This window comes from Bos javanicus, chromosome 15, assembly GCF_032452875.1.
Source record: "Bos javanicus breed banteng chromosome 15, ARS-OSU_banteng_1.0, whole genome shotgun sequence".
In the NCBI taxonomy this organism is placed as follows: domain Eukaryota; kingdom Metazoa; phylum Chordata; class Mammalia; order Artiodactyla; family Bovidae; genus Bos; species Bos javanicus.
In genome coordinates, this window is record NC_083882.1 from 8,781,283 (window position 1) to 8,803,452 (window position 22,170).

At 37.8% G+C, this 22,170-nt stretch overlaps 1 protein-coding gene across 1 annotated transcript in view; it reads right to left on the minus strand.

Annotated features, from left to right (window-relative positions):
• CNTN5 (contactin 5) overlaps positions 1 to 22,170 on the minus strand; it is a 1,653,888-nt gene that overhangs the window by 32,603 nt on the left and 1,599,115 nt on the right. Inside the window, exon 21 of the mRNA XM_061440146.1 lies at positions 11,394 to 11,503. Coding sequence (XP_061296130.1) covers positions 11,394 to 11,503 — 110 coding nt within the window. The remainder of the gene's footprint in view (positions 1 to 11,393; positions 11,504 to 22,170) is intronic.

A 22,170-nucleotide genomic window follows, 5' to 3' on the forward strand; every position in this document is an offset into this window, starting at 1 on the left:
ACAAGTGAACTTTTAAGAGAAAGCCTGTAATAATATAAATGAATCTTACCAATATACTGTTGAGGGGAAAACACAAAATATAAAAACTCCCTAGGGTTCCCAGAACTAGCAAAATCAATCAGAAGTAAGATGTTTTTTGGGATTTTTGGAGATTAAGAATAGTGACTATAGGAGACACAAAATGAGTCTCCAGTTTTTACTAACATTTGTTTCATGACCTGGAATGTGCTTACACAGGTATGTTCAATTTGTGGTAATTCATTCAGCTGTGCATTTATGATTTGTGCATTTTTCTGTATATAGATTAAAAAAATATCTTCCCCTTTGAAAATAGAGTCTTGGCCATTTTGTAACTAACAATTAGTCAATTAGTAATTGGCATTTTTATAATGCTAGTATGTCTTTGGCAAAGCTTCCTTTGTGTGTTCATGTTAAAACACTTTATGATATTTCTCTATTTCTTAGTATAGTAAGCAAGCCCATGTATGTATGTATCTCTTCAATACCCACTGAATTAAGACCTCTATGCCACACGTATGTTGTCAAGTATTTAAGTTATAAACCTAGCTCTCAAAAGGAAAAGTTTGCTGTAATTTGGTAATTCTCATATGGGTCATTCTAAGAGAATCTCAAAGAATCTGTTCCCAGTATTGGTAAAATTAAATGGATGGATATCCACATTTGTTATTTTATTTTTTGCATGAATGTGCATTATATGATAGAGAGTAAGACTGTGGATGGTCACATGATGAGCTCGGAATGGCTGGATTTAGGACTGAGGAAAACACCCTGTTTTGAGGTTGCACCAATTCACATCTGTGTCAAGGAGTGAAAAAATAAGAAATGCTTTTGATTTTGATAAGAGATATAATTCATACCCTTGGGTTCTTTATGTGGATAAGACAATATATTTGGGCATATATTTTAATATTATTTAAATAAAATGATTTATAAAAGTTTAAGAATGGAAAATTTGAAAAGTGATTTGGGTAAGAGAATTTTCTCCATCAATAAATGTTTCTAGAAGCAAATGAAAAACAAACAGTATAAACTGAGTTATTCATTATTTTCTAAAAGAACTCTGCTGCTGCTGCTGCTGCTAAGTCACTTCGGTCGTGTCTGACTCTGTGTGACTCCACAGACGGCAGCCCACCAGGCTCTTCGGTCCTTGGGATTCTCTAGGCAAGAATACTGGAGTGGGTTGCCATGTCCTTCTCCAATGCATGCTTGCATGCTATGTCGAGAAAACAGGATAGCTTTTCAATAGGACAAGAGACAGAATAAGTTAAGTAACTGAAATGTTGCTTCTTCGGTTTCCTTCGATCTGCTGATTTTTGGAAAACATAAATAGTTTTAGTTAGCCTCCCAGTCTCTGAAAATAACCCAAGAAAGAAATCTAATGATAGAAACATGAAAGCTATTTGATTTTTTTCAGAGTTCACAGAATTTCAGAAAAGGAAGGGTAGAAATAGTTTCTTCTCACTGTTTAGTTTTTTTTTTTCTTATTATCATATAGTAATGACAAAAAGCTAAAGAGAATCTGCAAAAATAGCTGCTACACACCACCTTTGGAAAATAAAACACGTCTTTGTTTTTACTTTTTGGTAACTGGTTTCATTTTGGCTTCTTTTCCTCTTTAATTTATGTCTGAAATTCCGTTTTCCACACACATACACACATACCCTTGCAACCTCTGCTATACCAATTAAATGCAATCTGCCTAGTAAGAATTATTGTCAGACACCAGTGAGGACCATTTTTTTTTTTTTCCGGTCTCCTGCTCTGATGATTAGAGTCAGAACATAAAATAAAATACAAGAACAATCTCATCCCTTTTCGCCTTAAGAAATCTCCACTACAACTTATTTTAAAGATCAAAACACAATTGGCGTCTTTTCAGTGCAATCAATAAGTGGAAACAGCTTTAGTGACACGTCTAAAATGAACTTCTAAGTTACATATCCTCTGGATGATCTGAAATAAATACATGCAAGTCTTGAACATAGCCCAGGAAAAGGAGTCGCTAGGGGTGTCTTTTAGTGAGAATTATAAAACGGGACAAGCTGTTTTACCTTTCATTCTTCTTAATAGTAAGGATGAAAAACTTTGAAATCAGAACCAGGACACCGTGTACTTTTCTCCTTGCTATAAAAATACATTGTTGCTTATTGCTGAAATGAACCCAGCCATTAAAATACATAGTTAATAAAAATCTTTCAAAAAGGCCACAATGAATATGAATACCGTTAACTTCATAGTCATGGGGAATTATGTTTCACAGGCAAATTATATAACACATAAAATATTTCTAAAATTCCTTTTTCAGTTTATTCAGTAAAATTTTTATTAATAATTTATTGTTTTATTTAGGAAAATTGAGGACATTCAGGGACAGAGGCATATGTTCATGCAAACAGAAACATGCTCATGAAGGGCATTGGCATGGGTTTATTTTCAGGAATGTTTCTCCAGAATATCAGGATGCTAAGGAGTCCCAGGGTTATTATGGAGATAAGAATTATCTTGTTCCAATGTTCTTCCTCTCTGCCTTTTGTTTACTTTGTTGTTTTTCAGTTGCTAAGTTGTGTCTCACTTTGCGACCCCATGGACTGCAGCATGCCAGGCTGCCCTGTCCTTCACTGTTTCCCAGAGTTTGCTCAAATTTATGCCCATTGAGTTGGTGACACTATATAATCATCTCATCTCCCATCACCCCCTCCTCCTTTTGCCTCAGTCTTTCCCAGCATCATGATCTTTTCCAGTGAGTCAGCTTTTCGCATCAGGTAGCCCACGTATTGGAACCTTAGCTTCAGCAACAGCTCTTCCAATGAACATTTAGGGTTTACTTCCTTTAGGATTGACTGGTTTGATCTCCTTGCTGTCCAAGGGACTCTCAAGTATCTTCTCCAGCACGATTCAAAAGCTTCAATTTGTTTATTTATATTTTCCATAAACATCCCACAATATTAAACTGTGATCTTTTTAAGCGTAAGAACTAGATTTGAATGATTTTTGCATTTCTACTGCCTAGCCCAATGCCTTATACTAAATAAACTTATTTTAAAATTAAATTTTAAATTTTAAAATAAACACTTATTAAGTGTTTACTTGATTAGTGAAGAAATAACAATAAATAATCATTCAGTATTCCATTAGCACTTAATTTCCTTTGTCATTTCTCTCAATTTGGGAAAATCAGAGGAAAAAATGGGCTTCCCTGGTGGCTCAGACAGTAAAGAATTTGCCTGTAATGTGGAAGACCTGGGTTTGATCCCTGGGTCAGGAAGATCCCCTGGAGAAGTCAATGGCTATCTACCCAAGCATTGTTGCCTAGAGAATTCCATGGACAGAGGAGCCTGGTGGGCTATATAGTCCATGGGGTCAAAAAGAGTCAGACAGGACTGAGCGACTGACTCTTTCCTTTTTTTTTCTTGGCTATACTGGCATCTGTTCTGATTTTGGATGCACATAAAATACTGATTTTCTCAGAAAAGCTTGAGAGGTTCTGCTCTAGGATTCAGGAATTACTGTTCACAGGACACTTAATGCTGGTGGGTTCATAAATTCCAAACTGAATCTAATAATTTACCTGCATGGGCCAGTGACAGGGATGGCAATCCAGATGGGATAGTCATGGTAATTCAAAAATCAAAATCATTCCATAAATATAGCTCACTTCTGATTTTCAATTATGCTGCATGTCAGAGCTAGAAATTTCACATATCTCAATGTCAACGATTTCTGCGTTAAGTCTCTGTAGCCATGAAATTTCAAGCTACTTCCATGTAAGTAATCAAACTTCTCAAACGGGTGGTTTTAAGATATTGTCAACAAAACAGTTCAAATATTTGTAAAATATAATTAGATGGATTGGTATCTGTATTTGTGATTTCATACTCTTTCCCTCAGATGGCAATTTTTGTGAGGTAATACTAGATTTATAGAAGGCAGTTTTAAAAGCTAGGTAAAAAGACCACCTATTAGAACTCGTAACAGAGTTCTAATCTAGCCTAATTGTGACATTCAGAAATTCCATGGGTGGACCCACTTATAAATTAAAAGGGATGACATTACTAAAATTTCCTGAAGCCCTTTACTGTAAAGTCATTTTATTTTCTGTCGAGCTAGGGGCTGTCATCATTCTGACCCTGTCTTTATGCATTGTTATTTCTACTATATCAATTGTTTTGACCATTCTGTTAGAGCAATTAATCATTTTAATAACAAAAATTAATCAGTTTGATTTGAATTACTTGGTTAATGTATTTGCAAGTGTTAGTTGCTGATGACTATAGTTTAAGTCAAAATGCTTGATTCATTACTTCCTAAATTAAGATGTAATGGAGGCTTCCTTATAAAAGACAACAATGCCAACTGTAGGTAGGAAATTGACAGATGGTGTCAGGGAAACCCTCCCACTGAGATCCTTACTCCTGCCCTATAGGTCTGGCTTCATCAGGAAAAAGAATGTCAAAACCGTTTCATTAAATAAAAGGAGCTGCCAGGACTTACCAAACAACAACAATAAAATCCCAAAAAAACAAAAATGAAGGAAAGTGAAATAAGAGTTTCCCTTGCTAGACTGTGAGCTTCCTAAAGGCAGGGACCTTGTCTATTTTACTTATTGCTTTACCCCACGCACTGCACCAAAACAAAGCAGGTATTCAACAACTATCACATGGATAAATAAATGAATGAGTAAGAAATGATAACTGAGATCCAGACAAAACACACAGAAATTCAGACCAGGGACAAACACGATTCGGATCTGTCTGACAATCTGGATCACAATCAGAGTCAGGCTGTGAGTCAACCCAGGAGCACTGAGTGAGAACAGGGGAAGGAGAGCATAGTGAGGAGCACTCAGCAGGGGAGATCAAGTGATGCTATAAGGGCTTTAAGGACTTTATTGCCTTTGATGACTATTGCTCCATCTTCCTTCTAAATGACCTTGCTTGGGGGTAGCCTCCCAAGATTAATAGAAGAGAAAACACAAACATTTCAGAGCCAAGTAAACTACATACAGGTACATCCCATGGATGGAGGAGCGTGGTAGGCTGCAGTCCATGGGGTCTCTAAGAGTCGGACACGACTGAGTGACTTCACTTTCACTTTTCACTTTCATGCATTGGAGAAGGAAATGGCAGCCCACTCCAGTGTTCTTGCCTGGAGAATCCCAGGGACGGGGGAGCCTGGTGGGCTGCTGTCTATGGGGTTGCACAGAGTCGGACACGACTGAAGTGACTTAGCATAGCATAGCATAGTGCTTGATCTTAAGGGTATTTTATATCTGAAAAAAAGAGTACCCCCCCCCCAACCATTGCCTGTTGTACGTAACTAAATTGGTAACATAAGGGATCATTCATTTAATTGTGAAATTTTTCAGAAGATCACCAGTGACCTCTAAACAATTAGACACTTTTTTGCTTTGATCTCGATTTCTTAGCAAGTTTAAACACAACTGACCATTTGCTTCTTTTTGATTAGCTCTTTTACTTTCTTTGATCCCTCACACACCTGATTTTCCCCCCATCAAGCTGATCTCTCCTTGTTATTCTCCTTGATGATTCTTTTCCTTCAGCTAAACCTCTATATGCTGAGTGCACCAGGTCACAGGCAATCTCTCCCTTCATATCTCTTCTTGTTTCCTCTTCTTTCCCCTTTCTGGAAATTTGTCCATTCATGTAGTAGAAAGGTTTTATATACCAGCCCTGTGATTGCCCCCTTGTGTCTTCAGCTCTGATCTCCTAATTAGACTGTAAACTCACTTAGCCTATTGTTTATTTGACTTATTCTCTTAGATATCCACTAGGCATCGCAAATTTGATTTTTAGCTGAAACACACTTCTTTATTTCCCACTTTCAAATCTCTTCTTTGTCCAGGTTTTCCCTTTTAAAAATGTATTGTTATTGTTATTACTTAATAAATGGCACCACTATGCATCCATTTGACCAAGCCCGATATGAGAATCATCATTTTCCTTCCCTCCATGTCTGATCAATCAGGAAATTCTGCCAGCCCTGCCTCTAAAATAAGTCTACTTTCCTCCTGCTTCACTCTTACGACCTTAGTCTAAGTTATCATAATTTCTTGCATGGATTATTGCAATAACCTCCTGATTCGACTCCTGACCTTTCTCCTCTTGCCCTTTTATTCTGCATGGAACAGCAGCCAGAGTAATATCTTAAAAAATGTAAATCAGGCATTGTCAGTCTCCTCCTAAAATTGCCCTGATGGCTTTTCATTGTATTTGAAATAAAATACAAACTCTTCTCATGATCTATTTATCCCTTTATAATCTGTTTCTGCTCACCTAATTCTGACTGCTTTACATTCTACTTATACCACTGTTCATCAAGGTCTAGTTACTCCTTCTCCTTCTGTTCCTTAAAGGAACTTGGCATTTCTGCATGTATTGCTAGCTATATATACTGTTACCTACGTATATTATTTTACTTACTTACTTGTATTCATTAGGATGAAGTATTCATAACAGCAAAACCTTTTCTCTCTTACTCACACATTCAATTCAGGAAAAACAAGAGAGCTGGCCCGAAACACCGTCTCCACTGTTTTCAAAATGGCACACCGTTAGTGCTTTTAAAGTAACTGCTTTAAACATTGCAGGTAAAACTGCAATGTGAGCTAGAAGAATTACCCAGAGGACTGACAGTTTAAAACTAGTCTCATTACTTTGGTGACAAAAGCATGTACTTGCTTCACTGTCACTATGCTTGGAATTACACTATTGGTAAATATAACAATATTGTGATTGGGATGCAATACAGGAGGGGGACAGCGAGGCGATGAAACATTAAGTTTTAGGGGTTAGTAAGTTTTATAAATATTTAGTTGAGGATATATTATTTATTTATTTATTTTTAAATTTTATTTTATTTAACTTTACAATATTGTATTGGCTTTTTAAAAAGACGAGGAGTCAATGGCAACAGTAAGCTCTGAAGTGGTAAGGTGAAGAACAGAGGTAGGGGGTTTTTTTAAAGGGAGGGAGAGGGCAGAAAAAGAGAGGGTGGGAGAGTAATGCTGGTAAGTTTCACTTATATCATATTTTAAAAATCTACATGCATCTATGCAATTATGAGATAGTATATATTTATAAACAATCTTTGCTGCCTATATTTTGTTTAAAATAACAATGTCATATTTGGCCATTGAATTATATAAGGTTTTCAATTATTGTCTTTTATTTGGCCGCAGTGGATCTTAGTTGTGGCACACAGGCTCTTTTGCTGCATCATGTGAATCTTTAGTTGCAGAGCATACACCTCTCGTTGTGGCCTGGGGGCTCAGTAATCACCACGCAAGGGCCCGGTTGCTCTGAAGCATGTGGGAACTCAGTTCCCTGACCAGAGAGTGAACCCATGTACCCCACACTGAAAGGTGGATTTTTAACCACCATGGTGGTCCTGAAGGTTTTAATTATTTTCTGATCATAAAAGCATACATTTGATACTCCCAATAACAAGATATTGATTCTTTTTGGTGACAAGATACCATCATTTTAAAACTTCAATTTATAATGTACTATAAAATAGTATAACTGCTATTGTGCCCATGGATTCTGTGTTGTTTCTACATATAAAACTAGTTGTCAGAATTTGCCTTGATTTATTATAATTAAGAATTCAGTCATGTGATGATTGCTTCAGAATTTGATTAATCCCTATTCACTTATATCTTTAAGGATATTCCATTTTTGCTTGTAAGTTGTCATTTTGAATAATATAGATTTAGCAAAAACTTTGTGCTCTGACACTCTTGAGTGTAGTTCCGGAGTGATCTTGACCTTATTCTTTAGTCAAACCTTGATCATTGGCATCACTGTGGTCAGTAGGATCTCTGCATTGCTATATCCATTGGACAGTCTCAGGCCTCACTATTCTGAATTTCTTAACAGCTTTTGTTAGACTCAGTAGAACACACCATCTTAAAATTATTTTCTTGGCTTTTGAACTTCTTCATGTCTCCTGTAGTTTCTTTGGCCATATCCTCTTTCTTTCTTCTGTTCCAAATGGTCAGGGACTCTAGGGCTCAATCCTCAGACATCTTTATCAATACTCAATGATCTCGGCTAGCACATGTATAAATACCCTTAATATACTGATGAATCCTCAGAGTGATAGCTCTATCTCTAAACTTTCTCTTAAAACAAGACTTAATTGATAACTTCTTTTGAAATAAAAATGTGTATAAAATTTAACAAATCAAACCCAGAATCTTTAATATCTATTTTTTCTCTAAAATATGCTCTTCTCCATGACTTCCTTATGTGTGTGAGTGATTTGTCATTCACCCAGTTTCTTGGGTCAAATAGCTCTGGAATTACCTTTGACTTCTCTTTCATAGTCCACATCCAATTCATAATCAAATCTTGTCACACTTCCACTCAAAATATATCTTAAAAGGTCATGTTTCATCGATTCCATTGCTACTGTTCTAGCTAAGAGCAAAGTCATCATCCACTAGGTCAGAAGGACTGCTTTTCCACTGATCTCCTGAGGTCCTCTCTAGAGTCTATTCTTTATCCTCTAGAGCAAGAGACCCTTTTAAAATATGAGTCAGATCCTGGCTTGACTTTCTTTGTTCATAATCCTTTCATGGTTTTTCCTTATACTGAAGATGAAATCTAAAGTCCCTGTGGTTCCCAAGACTGATTCCACCCAACCTGTTCTTGTCCTGGCCATTTTTCTTCATCACACTACCACTCTCCCTGTTGTTCACTGCTATCTCACCAATACTACTCCTGTTCTGTTCTTTGAACAAGGTCAGGATGCTTTTAAGTAAGAGTCTTTGAGTTCGCTATTCTCTCTGCCCCCCACCCCCTATCTCTCATATGATCATGTCAAATGTCACAACCTGGGAACTGTGATTCTTCAAACCTCTATAGTCAACAGAGTCGATGCTACCTTCTTGAGCAGTTCTTTTTGCAGAGTATACATCAGCAACTGAAATTATACCACATATTTATTTGTTAGCTTCTTTATTGTTGGCATTCCCTACTACAACATAAGCATCATGAAAATGGGGACTTCAAATTGCTCATTGTTTTATCCCTAGCATCTAGCTGAGTGTCTGTTACTTGGTATGCCTCCAATAAATATTTGTTGAATGAATGGTGATTTATATTTAGAAAGAGAAGGATTGTGCACAAATCTAGATCTTATGTGATTTCTGGAGAAGCTGTTATTACAGGTGAATCATGGTGGGAATATGAAAAAGCTGAAAGTGAAAATCACTCAGTTGTGTCTGACTCTTTGCGACCCCATGGATGCATGGAGTCCATGGAATTCTTCAGGCCAGAATACTGGAGTGGGTAGCCTTTCCCTTCTCCAGGGGATCTTCCCAACCCAGGGATCAAACCCAGGTCTCCCACATTGCAGGCAGATTCTTTGCCAGCTGAGCCACAAGGGAAGCCCAGGAATATTTGAGTGGGTAGCCTACCCCTTCTCCAGCATATCTTGCCAACCCAGAAATCGAACCAGGGTCCCCTGCGGATTCTTAACCAACTGAGCTATCAGGGAAGCACTGATAATAGCTGTTATTACAGGTGAATCATGGTGGGAATATGAATGTCACACTATTAGTACAGACAGGGGAAAAAAGTTGAAGATCTGGCTGTGTGAGAGGAACACCACTTTGAGATGTAGAAGCCCGGATCCTCACTGTTCTGTACAACAGAATACACTCTGACTTTCTATAAGTACATGCACCAGATGTTCTAATTCAATGTTCTAGTTGGACCTATGCTTGTGTAGTTGTTTTAGATTGGGTTCCATAGAAGCAGTCCTGGAGACAGGGATTTGATCATTGTGATTTATTGAGAAGGCTTGCAGGTAAATATCTACAAGGAAGGGAGGAGAAGAGGATGGGGAAAGAGAGGGAACTGAGCGAGAATGGGGTCCCAGATAATCTAGCCTTGGTCTGATGTGCATGACAAAGGCTCCGGATAATAATGTGCACCATTAAGTTGTTTCCTCCTTGAATCAAGGGAGGAGTTTCAATCAGTGTAATTGACCTAGGGTTGCCCGATTATGAGGAAGGTATCTTTTCAGGTAATAATGGTGGAGGACAATTCTCAATATACAGCCAATGTTCTCAGCAGTTGGGGGATGTCGCCCTGGCCCAGTGAAGCGGAGCTGGGCATGCCACTCCCATGTCTCCTACAGAGGGACAAAAAGGGGTTGACCGTGAAGCGTATTCACTCATTCAACAAATACTTATTGCATTCACAGCCCTTAGATTCACTGGTAAACAGACATGGTCCCTGCAGCACGAATAGTGAGAAAAAGAGATTTTAATAAAACAAACATGTGATCCTGGTATGATACATATTGAATTATTGCCAAATAATGAATTGAAGCAAAATTATAGAAATAAATCCACGATACTTATAAGTAATGTTTTTCCATAAATGTCCTTTGCTGTAACTCTTAGGAAGATTGTATAAACTCCCAATCACAGTAATCTTTATCGAAAGCAAGTCGTATATTAATCAAATAACTCTTAGGCATTATTTGAAAACACAAACAGATTAAAGAAAGGTGATTTTTAGCCTGGAAACTATGTTGGTATACAAGTCTTATATTACATCATTGTTCAAAAATCAAGATGATTTTCTGTAAGTGGGAGTTTAAACAGAAGAAAGTAAACATTAAAAGTTTAAAGACAGTTACGATCTTGGATTGGATGTTACTTCTTTGTATTTTATAAGTTACCCCTCTAATCCTATGCCTCACTGGCAAAGGGAACAATAAGATCAGGATGAAAGCGTGGGATCTAGTTTTTGTGGCATACTCCAGTTCACAAACTGCCTGCAGACCTTGAGTCCATGTGGAGGCTAAAATTTTACTGAAGTCAATGAATTGTTATAAAATGTTCACCATTATAAGACTGGCATAACTATGTTTAAAAACAACACAATTTAAGGGCAAAAAGCCATTTGAGTAAACAGGTACAGGTTACCAAGTTTCAAGCAAATTGGAGAAGTTAGCATAGGAGGTAAGATGTGCCATGAACAGTATAGTAGGAAACCTTGTTTCATACATTAAATTATGAGACAGAAATACACAAGAATATTTTTAACTGGAATTGGATACTGGTAAATAGCAGCTGGTAGGTCCTGGTTTTCATGTTAAGGTCTATCTATTTTCATTTTTTAAAAACCTTTGCCTGGTGCTGTGGAAACTACTATCCTGAAAAATAAGGCAGCTAATGAGCAGCATAATATCAGTAAAATAGTATATTTCTTATTTTCCATAGAGCAAAATTTCAAAGGAATGTAATCTTGTTAAAGTGTCACCAAACCATCTCTTCAGGAGAAAACAATGGCAACAGAAATAATAAGGCTTATTTTCAAGAATTCTGTTCATACCTCAAATCCCTGTGGTCTTCCTAGACTCTCTTTAATATGTTTCCATGCAACAAGAATCTCTGACACAGATACACTTGTAGCCTTGACATCTGTGGGAGCAGCAGTGGGTTCTGTATGAAGGAAAATGGAAATAATAAACCACGGGGGTAACAAGTTATGCCTACCAAAGCATTGCCCCTGAATATGACAGGTGTTACTTTCTTTTCCCTGATTTTTTAAATGAAGGGCTCTGGTGATTACGAAAAACACAACAGGATAAAAAGATGATCTTTTTGGATTTCTCCGAGGTCAAGTCTCATCAGTACCTTACCAATGACAAATAAATCTAGCAAGACAAGCGAAGAAGATCTTTATCCTTGGATTAACTAGGATGTTTCTGAAGCAGTTAAATTATCTGACTTAAATTGTCTGCCAGACTAGCATAATGATCAAAAGAAGGGACTAGGAGTCAGGCTTGGCTTTTTTGCTTGCTAAGGTTGTTTTTTGCCTTCTGGAAAATTATTTACCTTCAGGCAAGTTACTTTACTTCTTCCTGAGCTCTAGTCCCATCATCTGTCATCAGGCATATTGAGAATACTTAGCTAGTAGGTTTGTAAGGTTAGTTTTAACTGGAATAATACATATAAACTATTTAGCATAGTTCTTGGCACTTAAAACATCTATTCAGAAAATATCGCCTATTTTACCTTTTACCTTGTGAAGGTACAAACAGGATCTAAGTTTCATTTGATTTCTTTTGTTGTTGTTCCGACCACACAGCCACATTTCCATGATTGTGTAAAGAATGTGTTATGAATCATGATATTTAAAAGGCATGCATTGACTTTTAAGACTGGTATGGGCTGAAAAGGAAAGTCCCTGGAGGTCTCGGTGCTGTTGCTCAAAACCACCTTTTCATTCGTGTCTGTGCTCAGTGGCCTTTTGCACTGTTTTAGTTTTTGCTTTTTTTTTTTTTTCCAAATACATCGTGTCTGACTGGCATCCATCAAGAGATGCACTTTATTTGAGGTTGTACTGTATGTGAGGAACAAAATATTTTCAGCTTTGACATTGCTGAATCATAAATACTGTGTCACAAACACACGTTAAATGAAATGGCAGAATAAAGGCCATACGTTAGTTCAACCAATCTGTACACAGTCGATGTCAAAAAACTCCTACCCCGTGAAAATTGTAGAGACTTTGATTCTAACCCCATATCACTGCCAAAATTTCAGATGAAGCTTATCATTGCTAAGACTTCAGATGAATCTATTTAGATTCAATCAACCAGATGGCAAAGGCAGAGTTCTAAATAATATTTTTATGTTTTAGACATATAAAGGGAATTATAGCCATTTGCTGAGAATATTTCACTTTCTGATGGAAGGTGGCCACATGCCTAACTGGAGAGTCTTCATATATTATTAATTGAAAAAATAAAAGTAAAGAAATCTGCCCTTGTTACTATAAAAGAAGTCCACAAAAGACTTTTTCAAAGTTTGTACTAAGCAATGGTTTTTTTTTGGTAAAGCTTTCATTAAAATTACATATTATATTTGCATTAACTCAAAGTACTTTGATAAATTCACATTAATCTTTACACAGAAGTTGACATTAGTTTCTGCCATGGTATAATTTGCAATTTCTCATTCTGTCCTTTAAATATCTTTTATTTTATTTTGCTCAGTGGTTTCCCACATCCCACTTTCCAACTGCCTGTTACTTGTGCATCTACCATTAACAACAACAACAACAACAACAAAAAACTATGTGAAAAGCTTCTAATTTTATTATATTCTAGAATTCTTATCAGCAAACTTGCAACAATTTTTTTCATTGGTATTTAATAGGAGCTAAAATTCTTGATTTTGCAAGTAAATGAAAGGAAATGCTTGTGTTCTTAAGTGTGTATAACCTGATCTCCTGGATTTGGGATATGATTTATTTCAAAGAAATCCACTCTTTAAATATCATTTGTTATTTAGAAGGAGTTTTGGTTATCATTTCAGTGAATGCACTGCAGAGATTTGTGTGCCAAATGCCTTTTTCAACTTTTTTTTTTTTTAATTGAGGTAATTATATCTTTGCCAAAGAAGATTGCAGGGGGGATAAATAATTTCAGAAGCACAAAATATGTGGTTGGATTTCTATCTCTATCTCTAGAGAAAGAAGGAGAAGGAAATGGCAACCCACTCCAGTGTTCTTGCCTGGAGAATCCCAGGGAGAGGGGAGCCTGTTGGGCTGCCGTCTATGGGGTCACACAGAGTCGGACACGACTGAAGCGACTTAGCAGCAGCAGCAGAGAAAGAAATTTCTCTCTCACCTTTCTGTAGCACTATACAAGTTTAAGTACTTTTTAAAATAGAATGATGGAAGTTTTAAAAAAGTAAGAAATAAAGAAAAATAGTCAGAAAATTATTTCCCAAACTAGCACCCTAGCTTCTGTTTAAAAGCTCTAAGGTTTTTAAATCAATGTCAGACATTAAAAGGCATTCCACAGTTGCACTCAAAGAGGCTAAATATTGTGAAATATTAGAAAGTAACTTGGATCAATGGTCACATCTAATTAAATGAGGGTCAATGAAACAAGAATTGAACAGTAAATTTTTGTTTCACTTTCTAGATATAAATAATATCAAACATTGGGGCTTCCCTGATAGCTCTTGTAATGCAGGAGACCCTGGTTTGATTCCTGGGTTTGGAAGATCCACTGGAGAAGGGATAGGCCAACCATTCCAGTATTGTTGGGCTTCCCTTGTGGCTCAACTGGTAAAGAATCCCCCTGCAATGTGGGAGACCTGGGTTCGATTCCCTGGAGGAGGGAAAGGCTACCCACTCCAGTATTCTGGCCAGTATCAAACATAACCATGCTGACCTGCATTGAAAATTTAAGCATGTAAAAACGTGACCTCATTCAATTTACTTCCAAAAGTTTCAATTTGCACCATTTATTAGTTAGTGAACATTTTCATATGTATCAAAAAGTCTGTCTGCAGACAAGGTGAATGGATAAAGAAGTTGTGGTACATATATACAATGGAATATTACTAAGCCATAAAAAAGAATGAATTTGAGTCAGTTCAGTTGAGGTGGATGAAGCTAGAGCCTGTTGTACAGAGTGAAGTATGTCAGAAAGAGAAAAACAAATATCATATGTTACCACATATATGTGGAATCTAGAAAAATGGTACTGACTAACCTATTTGCAGGGCAGGAATAGAGACACAGATGTAGAGAATGAACTTGTGAACACAGCAGGGACAGGAGAAGGTGGGACTGAAAAAGATACGTATTACCATCTATCAGATAGTTAGTTGGGAAGTTGCTATATAACACAGGGGGCTCAGATTGGTACTCTGTGACAATCTATAGGGGTAAGACGAGGGGGTGGGAGGGAGGCTTAAAAGCAGGGGATGCATGTATATGTGTAGCTTATGCATGCTATATGGCAGAAATCAGCACAACACTATAAAACAATTATTCTCCAATTAAACTAAAAACTTAAAAAGTAGCTGACTAGATCATAGGATGTTTGCTTTGGATTGAAACTAGATGTCCTATTTGGGCATCCCATCATATTTGAATGATGGAAAATCACAACCAGGAAGAATTTTAGAAAGTTCTTTGGATCTATGCTCACATATGGATGACCAAAGGGTCTTCAGCCATATTTTGCTTGCCCAAGTAATGTATTAAATTGATTAATTCCAACAGTTCATTGAAAATAAGAATTTGTGGCTTATTTTGGGAAAAGTGGGTGATACCAAGTTTGACTCCTTGGGTATTGGTAGATGAGAGCTATCAACTGGTCCCATGAGTTAGGGCATATTCTTTTTAGTTTGCCAGATTCTCCACCACTCACTATGGTCTAACTTCTGGGACTACTTCACTTGTTTATATTTCTTACATGATCTCTTTAGGTTTTGAGTTATGAATCTATGTTTTAAATTCATGCTCTCATTTTGCAAACGAAAAAAGTGGCATGGAACCTGGCTGATTTATCTAAACTCTGCTTCTAGATCTGAAAGAGTTCCAAGTGGAACTCAGATCTCAAGTGCTCTTTCTTTTGCTGTTTTTCCATTGCACCAGGGAGGCAGCTGGCTCATTCTCTCTCTCTTAGGGTAATTTTGGGGGGCAGAAGAGATTTTTACAGGGAGAATATATAATTCACTCTCTTGCTGCACAGCTGTTTCCAAGTAACTGACAGATGAATGGATGGAATAAGACTAAAACAAACAAAAAATAACAAACAAAATAGATGAGGAGGGGGGAATAACCAAAGATAATAATAATAACTGCCACTGATTGAAGGTTTGATATATGCCAAGCCTTATTTAAAATTCTTTATATGTATCAATTAATCCTCCCAACACACTTATTATCAGGACCACCACTTTTCAGATGAGGAAATCCAGGAGCAGGAGGTTGAGCAACTTGCCAAAAGTTGCACAGCTGCTGGAAGGTAGAGCGAGGAATTGAGCAAGGCAGTCAGCTGGGCTCTGGCCATCACAATGTTTCGCTTCTGTGCACACATCTCTGCCTACACTCTGGGTGCTTTTTCCTCACGTATTTTATTCTCTTTGCCCTCCACACTTAACTCATCAAGAATACTGATATTGGAATCCTCACGTGGCCTCTCTCGGTCTTGCCAGAACCTGAGCCCCTGTGCTTGTGCTCTGTTGCTTCAGGCGTGTTGGACTGTTCGCAACCCCGTGGACTGTAGCCTACCCGGCCCCCCTGTCTATGAGAGTCTCCAGGCCAGAATATTGGATGGGCAGCCACTTCAAGATCCCAACCCAGGGATCAAACCAAGGTCTCCCATGTCTCCTGAATTGGCAGGCAGATTCTTTACCACTGAGTCATCTGGGAATCCCACCTGAACCCCCATCATCTCCTATTTAAGCCTGCTACAGACTTACTTTCAACTCCTTTTATTCCTATTTCCTGGAATTTTTTAAAAAAATAATTTTGCATCACAGCTACACTGGTCCTCATAGATCTTATATTCAGGCATCTCTGAAACTCTCCTGATCTGTAAATGCCAGGATGTTTGTTGCCACTCTTACTTCTGTCTGTTATACTTGGAAAATTTGATGAAACTTCAGGGACTTATTTCTGAGACTATACTGGCATTATGTCTAAAAATTCAAAGATTTTTAAAGATTTTTTTTCACTTATGATGATACTAATTAGACCATGGCTGGCTCCTTCACTCCAGTCTTGGGATATAAAGTGGACAGGCTGACTAAAGATCCATCTAGTCAAAGCTATGGTTTTTCCAGTGGTCATGTATGAATGTGAGAGTTGGACTGACTATAAAGAAAGCTGAGTGCCAAAGAATTGATGCTTTTGAAATGTGGTGTTGGAGAAGACTCTTGAGAGTCCCTTGGACTACAAGGAGATCCAACCACCCCATCCTAAAGGAAATCAGTCCTGAATATTCATTAGAAGGACTGATGCTGAAGCTGAAGCTCCAATATTTTGGCTACCTTATGTGAAGAGCTGACTCATTGGAAAAGACCCTGATGCTGGGAAAGATGAATCACCAACTTGATGGACATGAGTTTGAGTAAGCTCCAGGAGTTGGTGATAGACAGGAAAGCCTGGTGTGCTGCAGTCTACGGGGTAGCAAAGAGTTGGACACGACTGAGAGAATGAACTGAACTAAACTGAATTATATTAAAAATATTGTACAGCATTATCATGTTCATGAATTTAGATGATACATTTGTGTTAAGTGGCCTAGCAGCTTGAGTTCTCCAAGTAATATGGGGGGATGGGCTTGTAATATTGATTATATATTTGACTTCCCAGGAGGGGTGGGCAACACCATTAATCAAAGGACAGTTTAATAAACTCCTTGGGAGAAGGGCTATGGCCTCATTATAAATTGAGTGAAGACAGCTGTAGTTGAACTTTTATAGGCACTAATCCAAATGGATCATCTGGCAAAGTCAGGAAATTATTCCTTGTATTTTACAACTAATATGCCAATTTATTAATTTTCAAGTTCACATAAATCCCACTGAGCTCAGTTTCAGCTCAGGACTGATCTGCAGAATAACACCCCATGAAAGTCAGGTTTTAATTTCAGCTGTGGTAGCTCAATTTGCAAGAGGATAATTGCATATCATTTTCTGCAAGCTAGAAGAAGCTTCTGACTTTAATAAAAAGTAAAAGCCACACATTTTTTCCATATAAGGAAAAAGACACCCCCCCAAAAAAACTAGAAAAGGCTAACACACATTATGTATAAATAAACTTTTCAACTTACAATTAATCTATATTAAAGTTCCCTCTAATTTTCTATCAGATGTATTGAATTCTCAGTTTCTTTCCAAAGCTATAGTAACAAGAAATAAGTGGAAAACAGATATAACTTTAATTAAAATGCATTTCTAGAAATGCAGAAATTAAGGCTGATTTGATTTCTCATGTTGGAAAAAAATTGCTTTTTATCATTTGTACTATGCACTTTCAAATCAGTTATTTTGGAACTTTGCTATTCTTTAAGAAAAATAGAATTGTTTCCAATATAAGAGTATTGCATGGAGTGGCACCGTACATTTTTGGCAGCAGGGACCCATTTTATGGAAGACAGCTTTTTCAAAGACAGGGTCGGGGATGGTTTCAGGATGATTCAAGTGCCTTATGTCTATTGTGCACTTTATTTCTTTTATTACTATTACATCAGCTCCATCTCAAATCATCAGGTATTAGATCCCGGAGGTGGGGGATCCCTGGATTATACCATACCCCGAGACCTGAAGTCAAATCAGGGTTGGAATGCACATAACTTTTGCTTGGTTCAAAGGATATAGATAATTGATACATGTCCACAACGCATGGAAGTCCTAGCAGGCAAACCTCTTTCCTCTGGCTTTATATCGGATTCTGCCTGTCACTGAAAGAGTCATTCAGGGTTACTTCCATTGTGTAAACCTTGAAAGAGTTCAGCGTCTCAAGGGTGTTAACAGGAAAAAAACAACAACAAACATCTGGAGGTTTTCTGACAGTGAAAGTGTTAGTTGCTCAGTCGCATCCAACTCTTTGTGACTCCATGGACTTTAGCCCACCAGGATCCTCTGTCCATGGAATTCTCCAGGCAAGAACACTGGAGTGGGTTGCCATTCCCTTCTCCAGGGGATCCCCCCTACCCAGGGGTCAAACCCAGATCTCCTGCATTGCAGGTGGACTGTTTACCTTCTGAGCCACCAGGGAAGCCCAGTAATTTCTGACAGTACTTTAGGGCAATAGTCAATCTTCGAGTGGTGAGAGTCATTTCCTAAGTGATTTACTAAGTATCTATGTGTATAAAGGAGGATTCCTTCTATAACAGATCACATACAGTGTTTTGTCTTCAGGAATGTATGCCTCACTCACATTCCTATAGGTTTCTTGAGAGGAAAGGAAAAAGATGAAGCACATGGCAAATGTACACAAGCACTTATGGAAGTGTGTTCTGGCTGTGAATGCCATCCTCTGTCGATGTGCCAGGGGAACTGGGTTGAGAGCTAATACTGTCAGGTGTGCCTTGAAATCCTTGAGTTCCATGCTTCCCTCCATCAACATGAAATCTGGTGGCTGCACTTGATAAGGCCTGGTGTCAGCTCTGAAAAGGTAATACCTTCTTCCTGGTACCCTAGCTGAGTAGCTGCATCATGAACAAAGGGAAGAAACTATGCCCATAAAAGGGGATAGAAAACTAGTCCCCCTGCTCTTGTTCTTCACTTTATTTAAGAATAAAGAGGGCTTGTGAAGTGATAAACAGGTGGACTAGGTTAATGGAAGAACAAAGAAACAGAATTTGTCTTATGGAGAAATGCAGTCTCAATCAGATATTTGGGCTTTGGACAAGAGTATGATGACAAGGGCTCACTGTGAATCTCTGTGAACGTCCACAGGCATGGCCAAGAGGAATCTGCTCTGGCATGAGTACTATATTCTACTTTTACTAGTTTATTACAGCCCTTGACTCTTTTAAAAATTGTCCAATCTTGAAAATGTGCACTCCTTTTCCAATAGTTTGCCAAGTGACTAAAAAGGATGTTGATTTCTCTGTTTGTGTGTGTGTGCTCAATCGTATCTGACTCTTTGTTACCATAGGGACTATAGCCAGCCAGGATCCTCTGTCCCTGGGATTCTCCAGGCCAGAAAAATGGAGTGGGCTGCCATTTCCTACTTCAGGGGATCTTACAGACCACGGGTCAAACCCATGTCTCTTGCTTTTCCTGCTCTGGCAGGCAGATACTTTACCACTGTGCCGGCTGGGAAGCCCCAAATCACCCATTAGACTTCGCTGGGTCTTGGTTGCAACACGTGGGATCTAGCTGCCTGACGAGGGATTGAACCCTGGACCCCTGCATTGGGAACTTGGAGCCTTAGCCACTGGATCACCAGGGAAGTCCCTTCCCTGATTTTATTCTAGAACAAAAATGGATCTATTATGACTGCCTATTCTGGGATAACTAAAATGTAAAATAATTTTTCGGAAAATAGAATAACAGAATTTCAGCCTTAGATTTGTAATGGCTCCCAGCAATAATATAGATTTCTACTTTTAAAGTGGAGGAAGGCAAGGCTCAGAGAGGTGAAAAAAACTGCCAAAGGCTTTCAAGTTAGTGTGAGCTTCCATCTGAAGCTCTGCCCACTCCAGGCAAACACTCTCTTCCTTCCATTATCCTGCTTTTCCTGGTTGACACAATGCAATGGTGTTAAAGCTCTATTAATATTTACACATGAAGTTCCAAGTTAGTAAATTTAATTAGTGAGCAAACACTAAATATATGTTTTAATTTTGTTGTCAGAACAAAGGCAGACTATCCTGATTTAATTTTCCTTATATCTTTCACATTTCAGTCAACCAAAATAAATGAAGTGTTACTATGAAATATGTTACAGCCACAGCTTCAGTGTCTTTGAAAATGTGCATATTTTCTATCTAGCTAGAAAGAGGAATCTCTAAAGGCAAACCATTTCAAGTTTAAGGAAACAGGGTAAACAACCCATGGTGGCTACTATAATTTAATTTCAAAGCAAATGTTGACAAGGAATGTATAAATTTGAATTTTTTAAAGCCAGCACTGGTGTTACCATGCATATCATGTTCATAAACCTCTACAATTCATCTCACGGTGACCTTTTGGGCCATGTGCATAACAAATGATACAAAATAATACACACAATAACATAAAGCAGTAGCAAAATATTATTATTAAAAACATTCCTGATGAGATGATACAGGGTAGTGACTAAAAGCATTAGTTTTGGAGTCATACACACCTGGGTTCAAACCCCAGTCCTATTACTACACTTAAGTAGCTTACTTAAATAACTTACTGAGTTACTAGAGTTACAAAAGTTACAACTATTGTCCTTTACTGGGTTGAATTTAGCATGTTACTTAGCCTCTGAGCCTCAGTTTCCTACAAGTAAATTGCAACTTGAGATTCCTACCTCACATTTGATTGTAAGAGTTAATATAAGTAATATGGAGACTGTATATACTATCTGAAAACACATCACAAATTTGAGAGGCTAAGTGCACGAATGGGCTTCCCAAGTGGCTCAAAGATAAAGGATCCATCAGCCAGTGTAAGAGAAGCAGGTTCGATTCCCGGGTCAGGAAGATGCCCTGGAAAAGGAAATGACAACCCACTCCAGTATTCTTGTCTGGAAAATCTCATGGTCAGAGGAGCCTGGTGGGCTACAGTCCACGGGGTCACAAAGAGTTGGACACAACTTAGTGACTAAACAACAAGTGCGTGGATATCTCATCAGGACACTTATGGTTGTTTGGTATTACTTGACTCTTCACTTCCTTGGTCATTCTTATACGAGGGTGAATTTTCTACTTCTGCTTCAAAATTTTCCTCTATGTCACAAAATACAAAGGAGCTGGTAATGAAAAACTACATCTTTCATAAATCAAACACTACCTTGGTGTTTCAATATTCAAAAGAAGTTATTTATTTACTCCCATGAATGCCCAGTACCAAAAAGATTGATAATCCTCTTAAGCTATTCGAGTCACACATGTGGGCACAAAGGAAATAAAAGGGTCAGTTTATAAAAGCAGTAATTATTTGGAAGGACAAATCTGTGCTGTCTCTGGTGGAGCATTAGCTCAGCGGGCTGTCAAGTTTAGGGACTGTAAGGTATTGTATTTACTTTCAGGACCAACTGAAATTCTGAGCTTGAATTGAAGAAAGACTATGTGGAATAGCTAACTTTGGGGAGTTAGTTCTGTCAAGCTTCCTCTCAGAAAATGCACTTTTGCACTAAACCTTGAAAGAACCAGAGATTTTGGTGTAGAAAGCTGAGTTGGCATTCTAGCACTACCACCTATTGACTATAACCATGAGTAACATCATAGTCTTTCTTCAATTTAAGGGCAGAATTTCAGTTGGCCCTGCAAGTAAACACAATGTCTTACAGTCTATGAAATGGGTATACTGCCCAGGTCCTGCCTACCTGGCAGTTTTTTTTCCCTATTAAATGGTAGTTTTAATGATACAGAATTTTATTATTTTCTGTTGACTAATCATGATACACTGGTATTAAGTGAATAATAGTTACATAATCACAATAGTAAAAGATGTTTATCAGTTTCACTACCTATTAGTTTTATATTGAGATTGAACAAAGTTATGCATATGATAGCATCTTGCTATAGAGAAATCAAGGATTTAATGATTGGCAGCAATGGGTTTAATTCTCAATTACAAACTATGTAACTTTTTCAGCAAGTTTCTTAGTTTTCCTGAGCTTCAATTTCCCTTAATGGGGATTATAA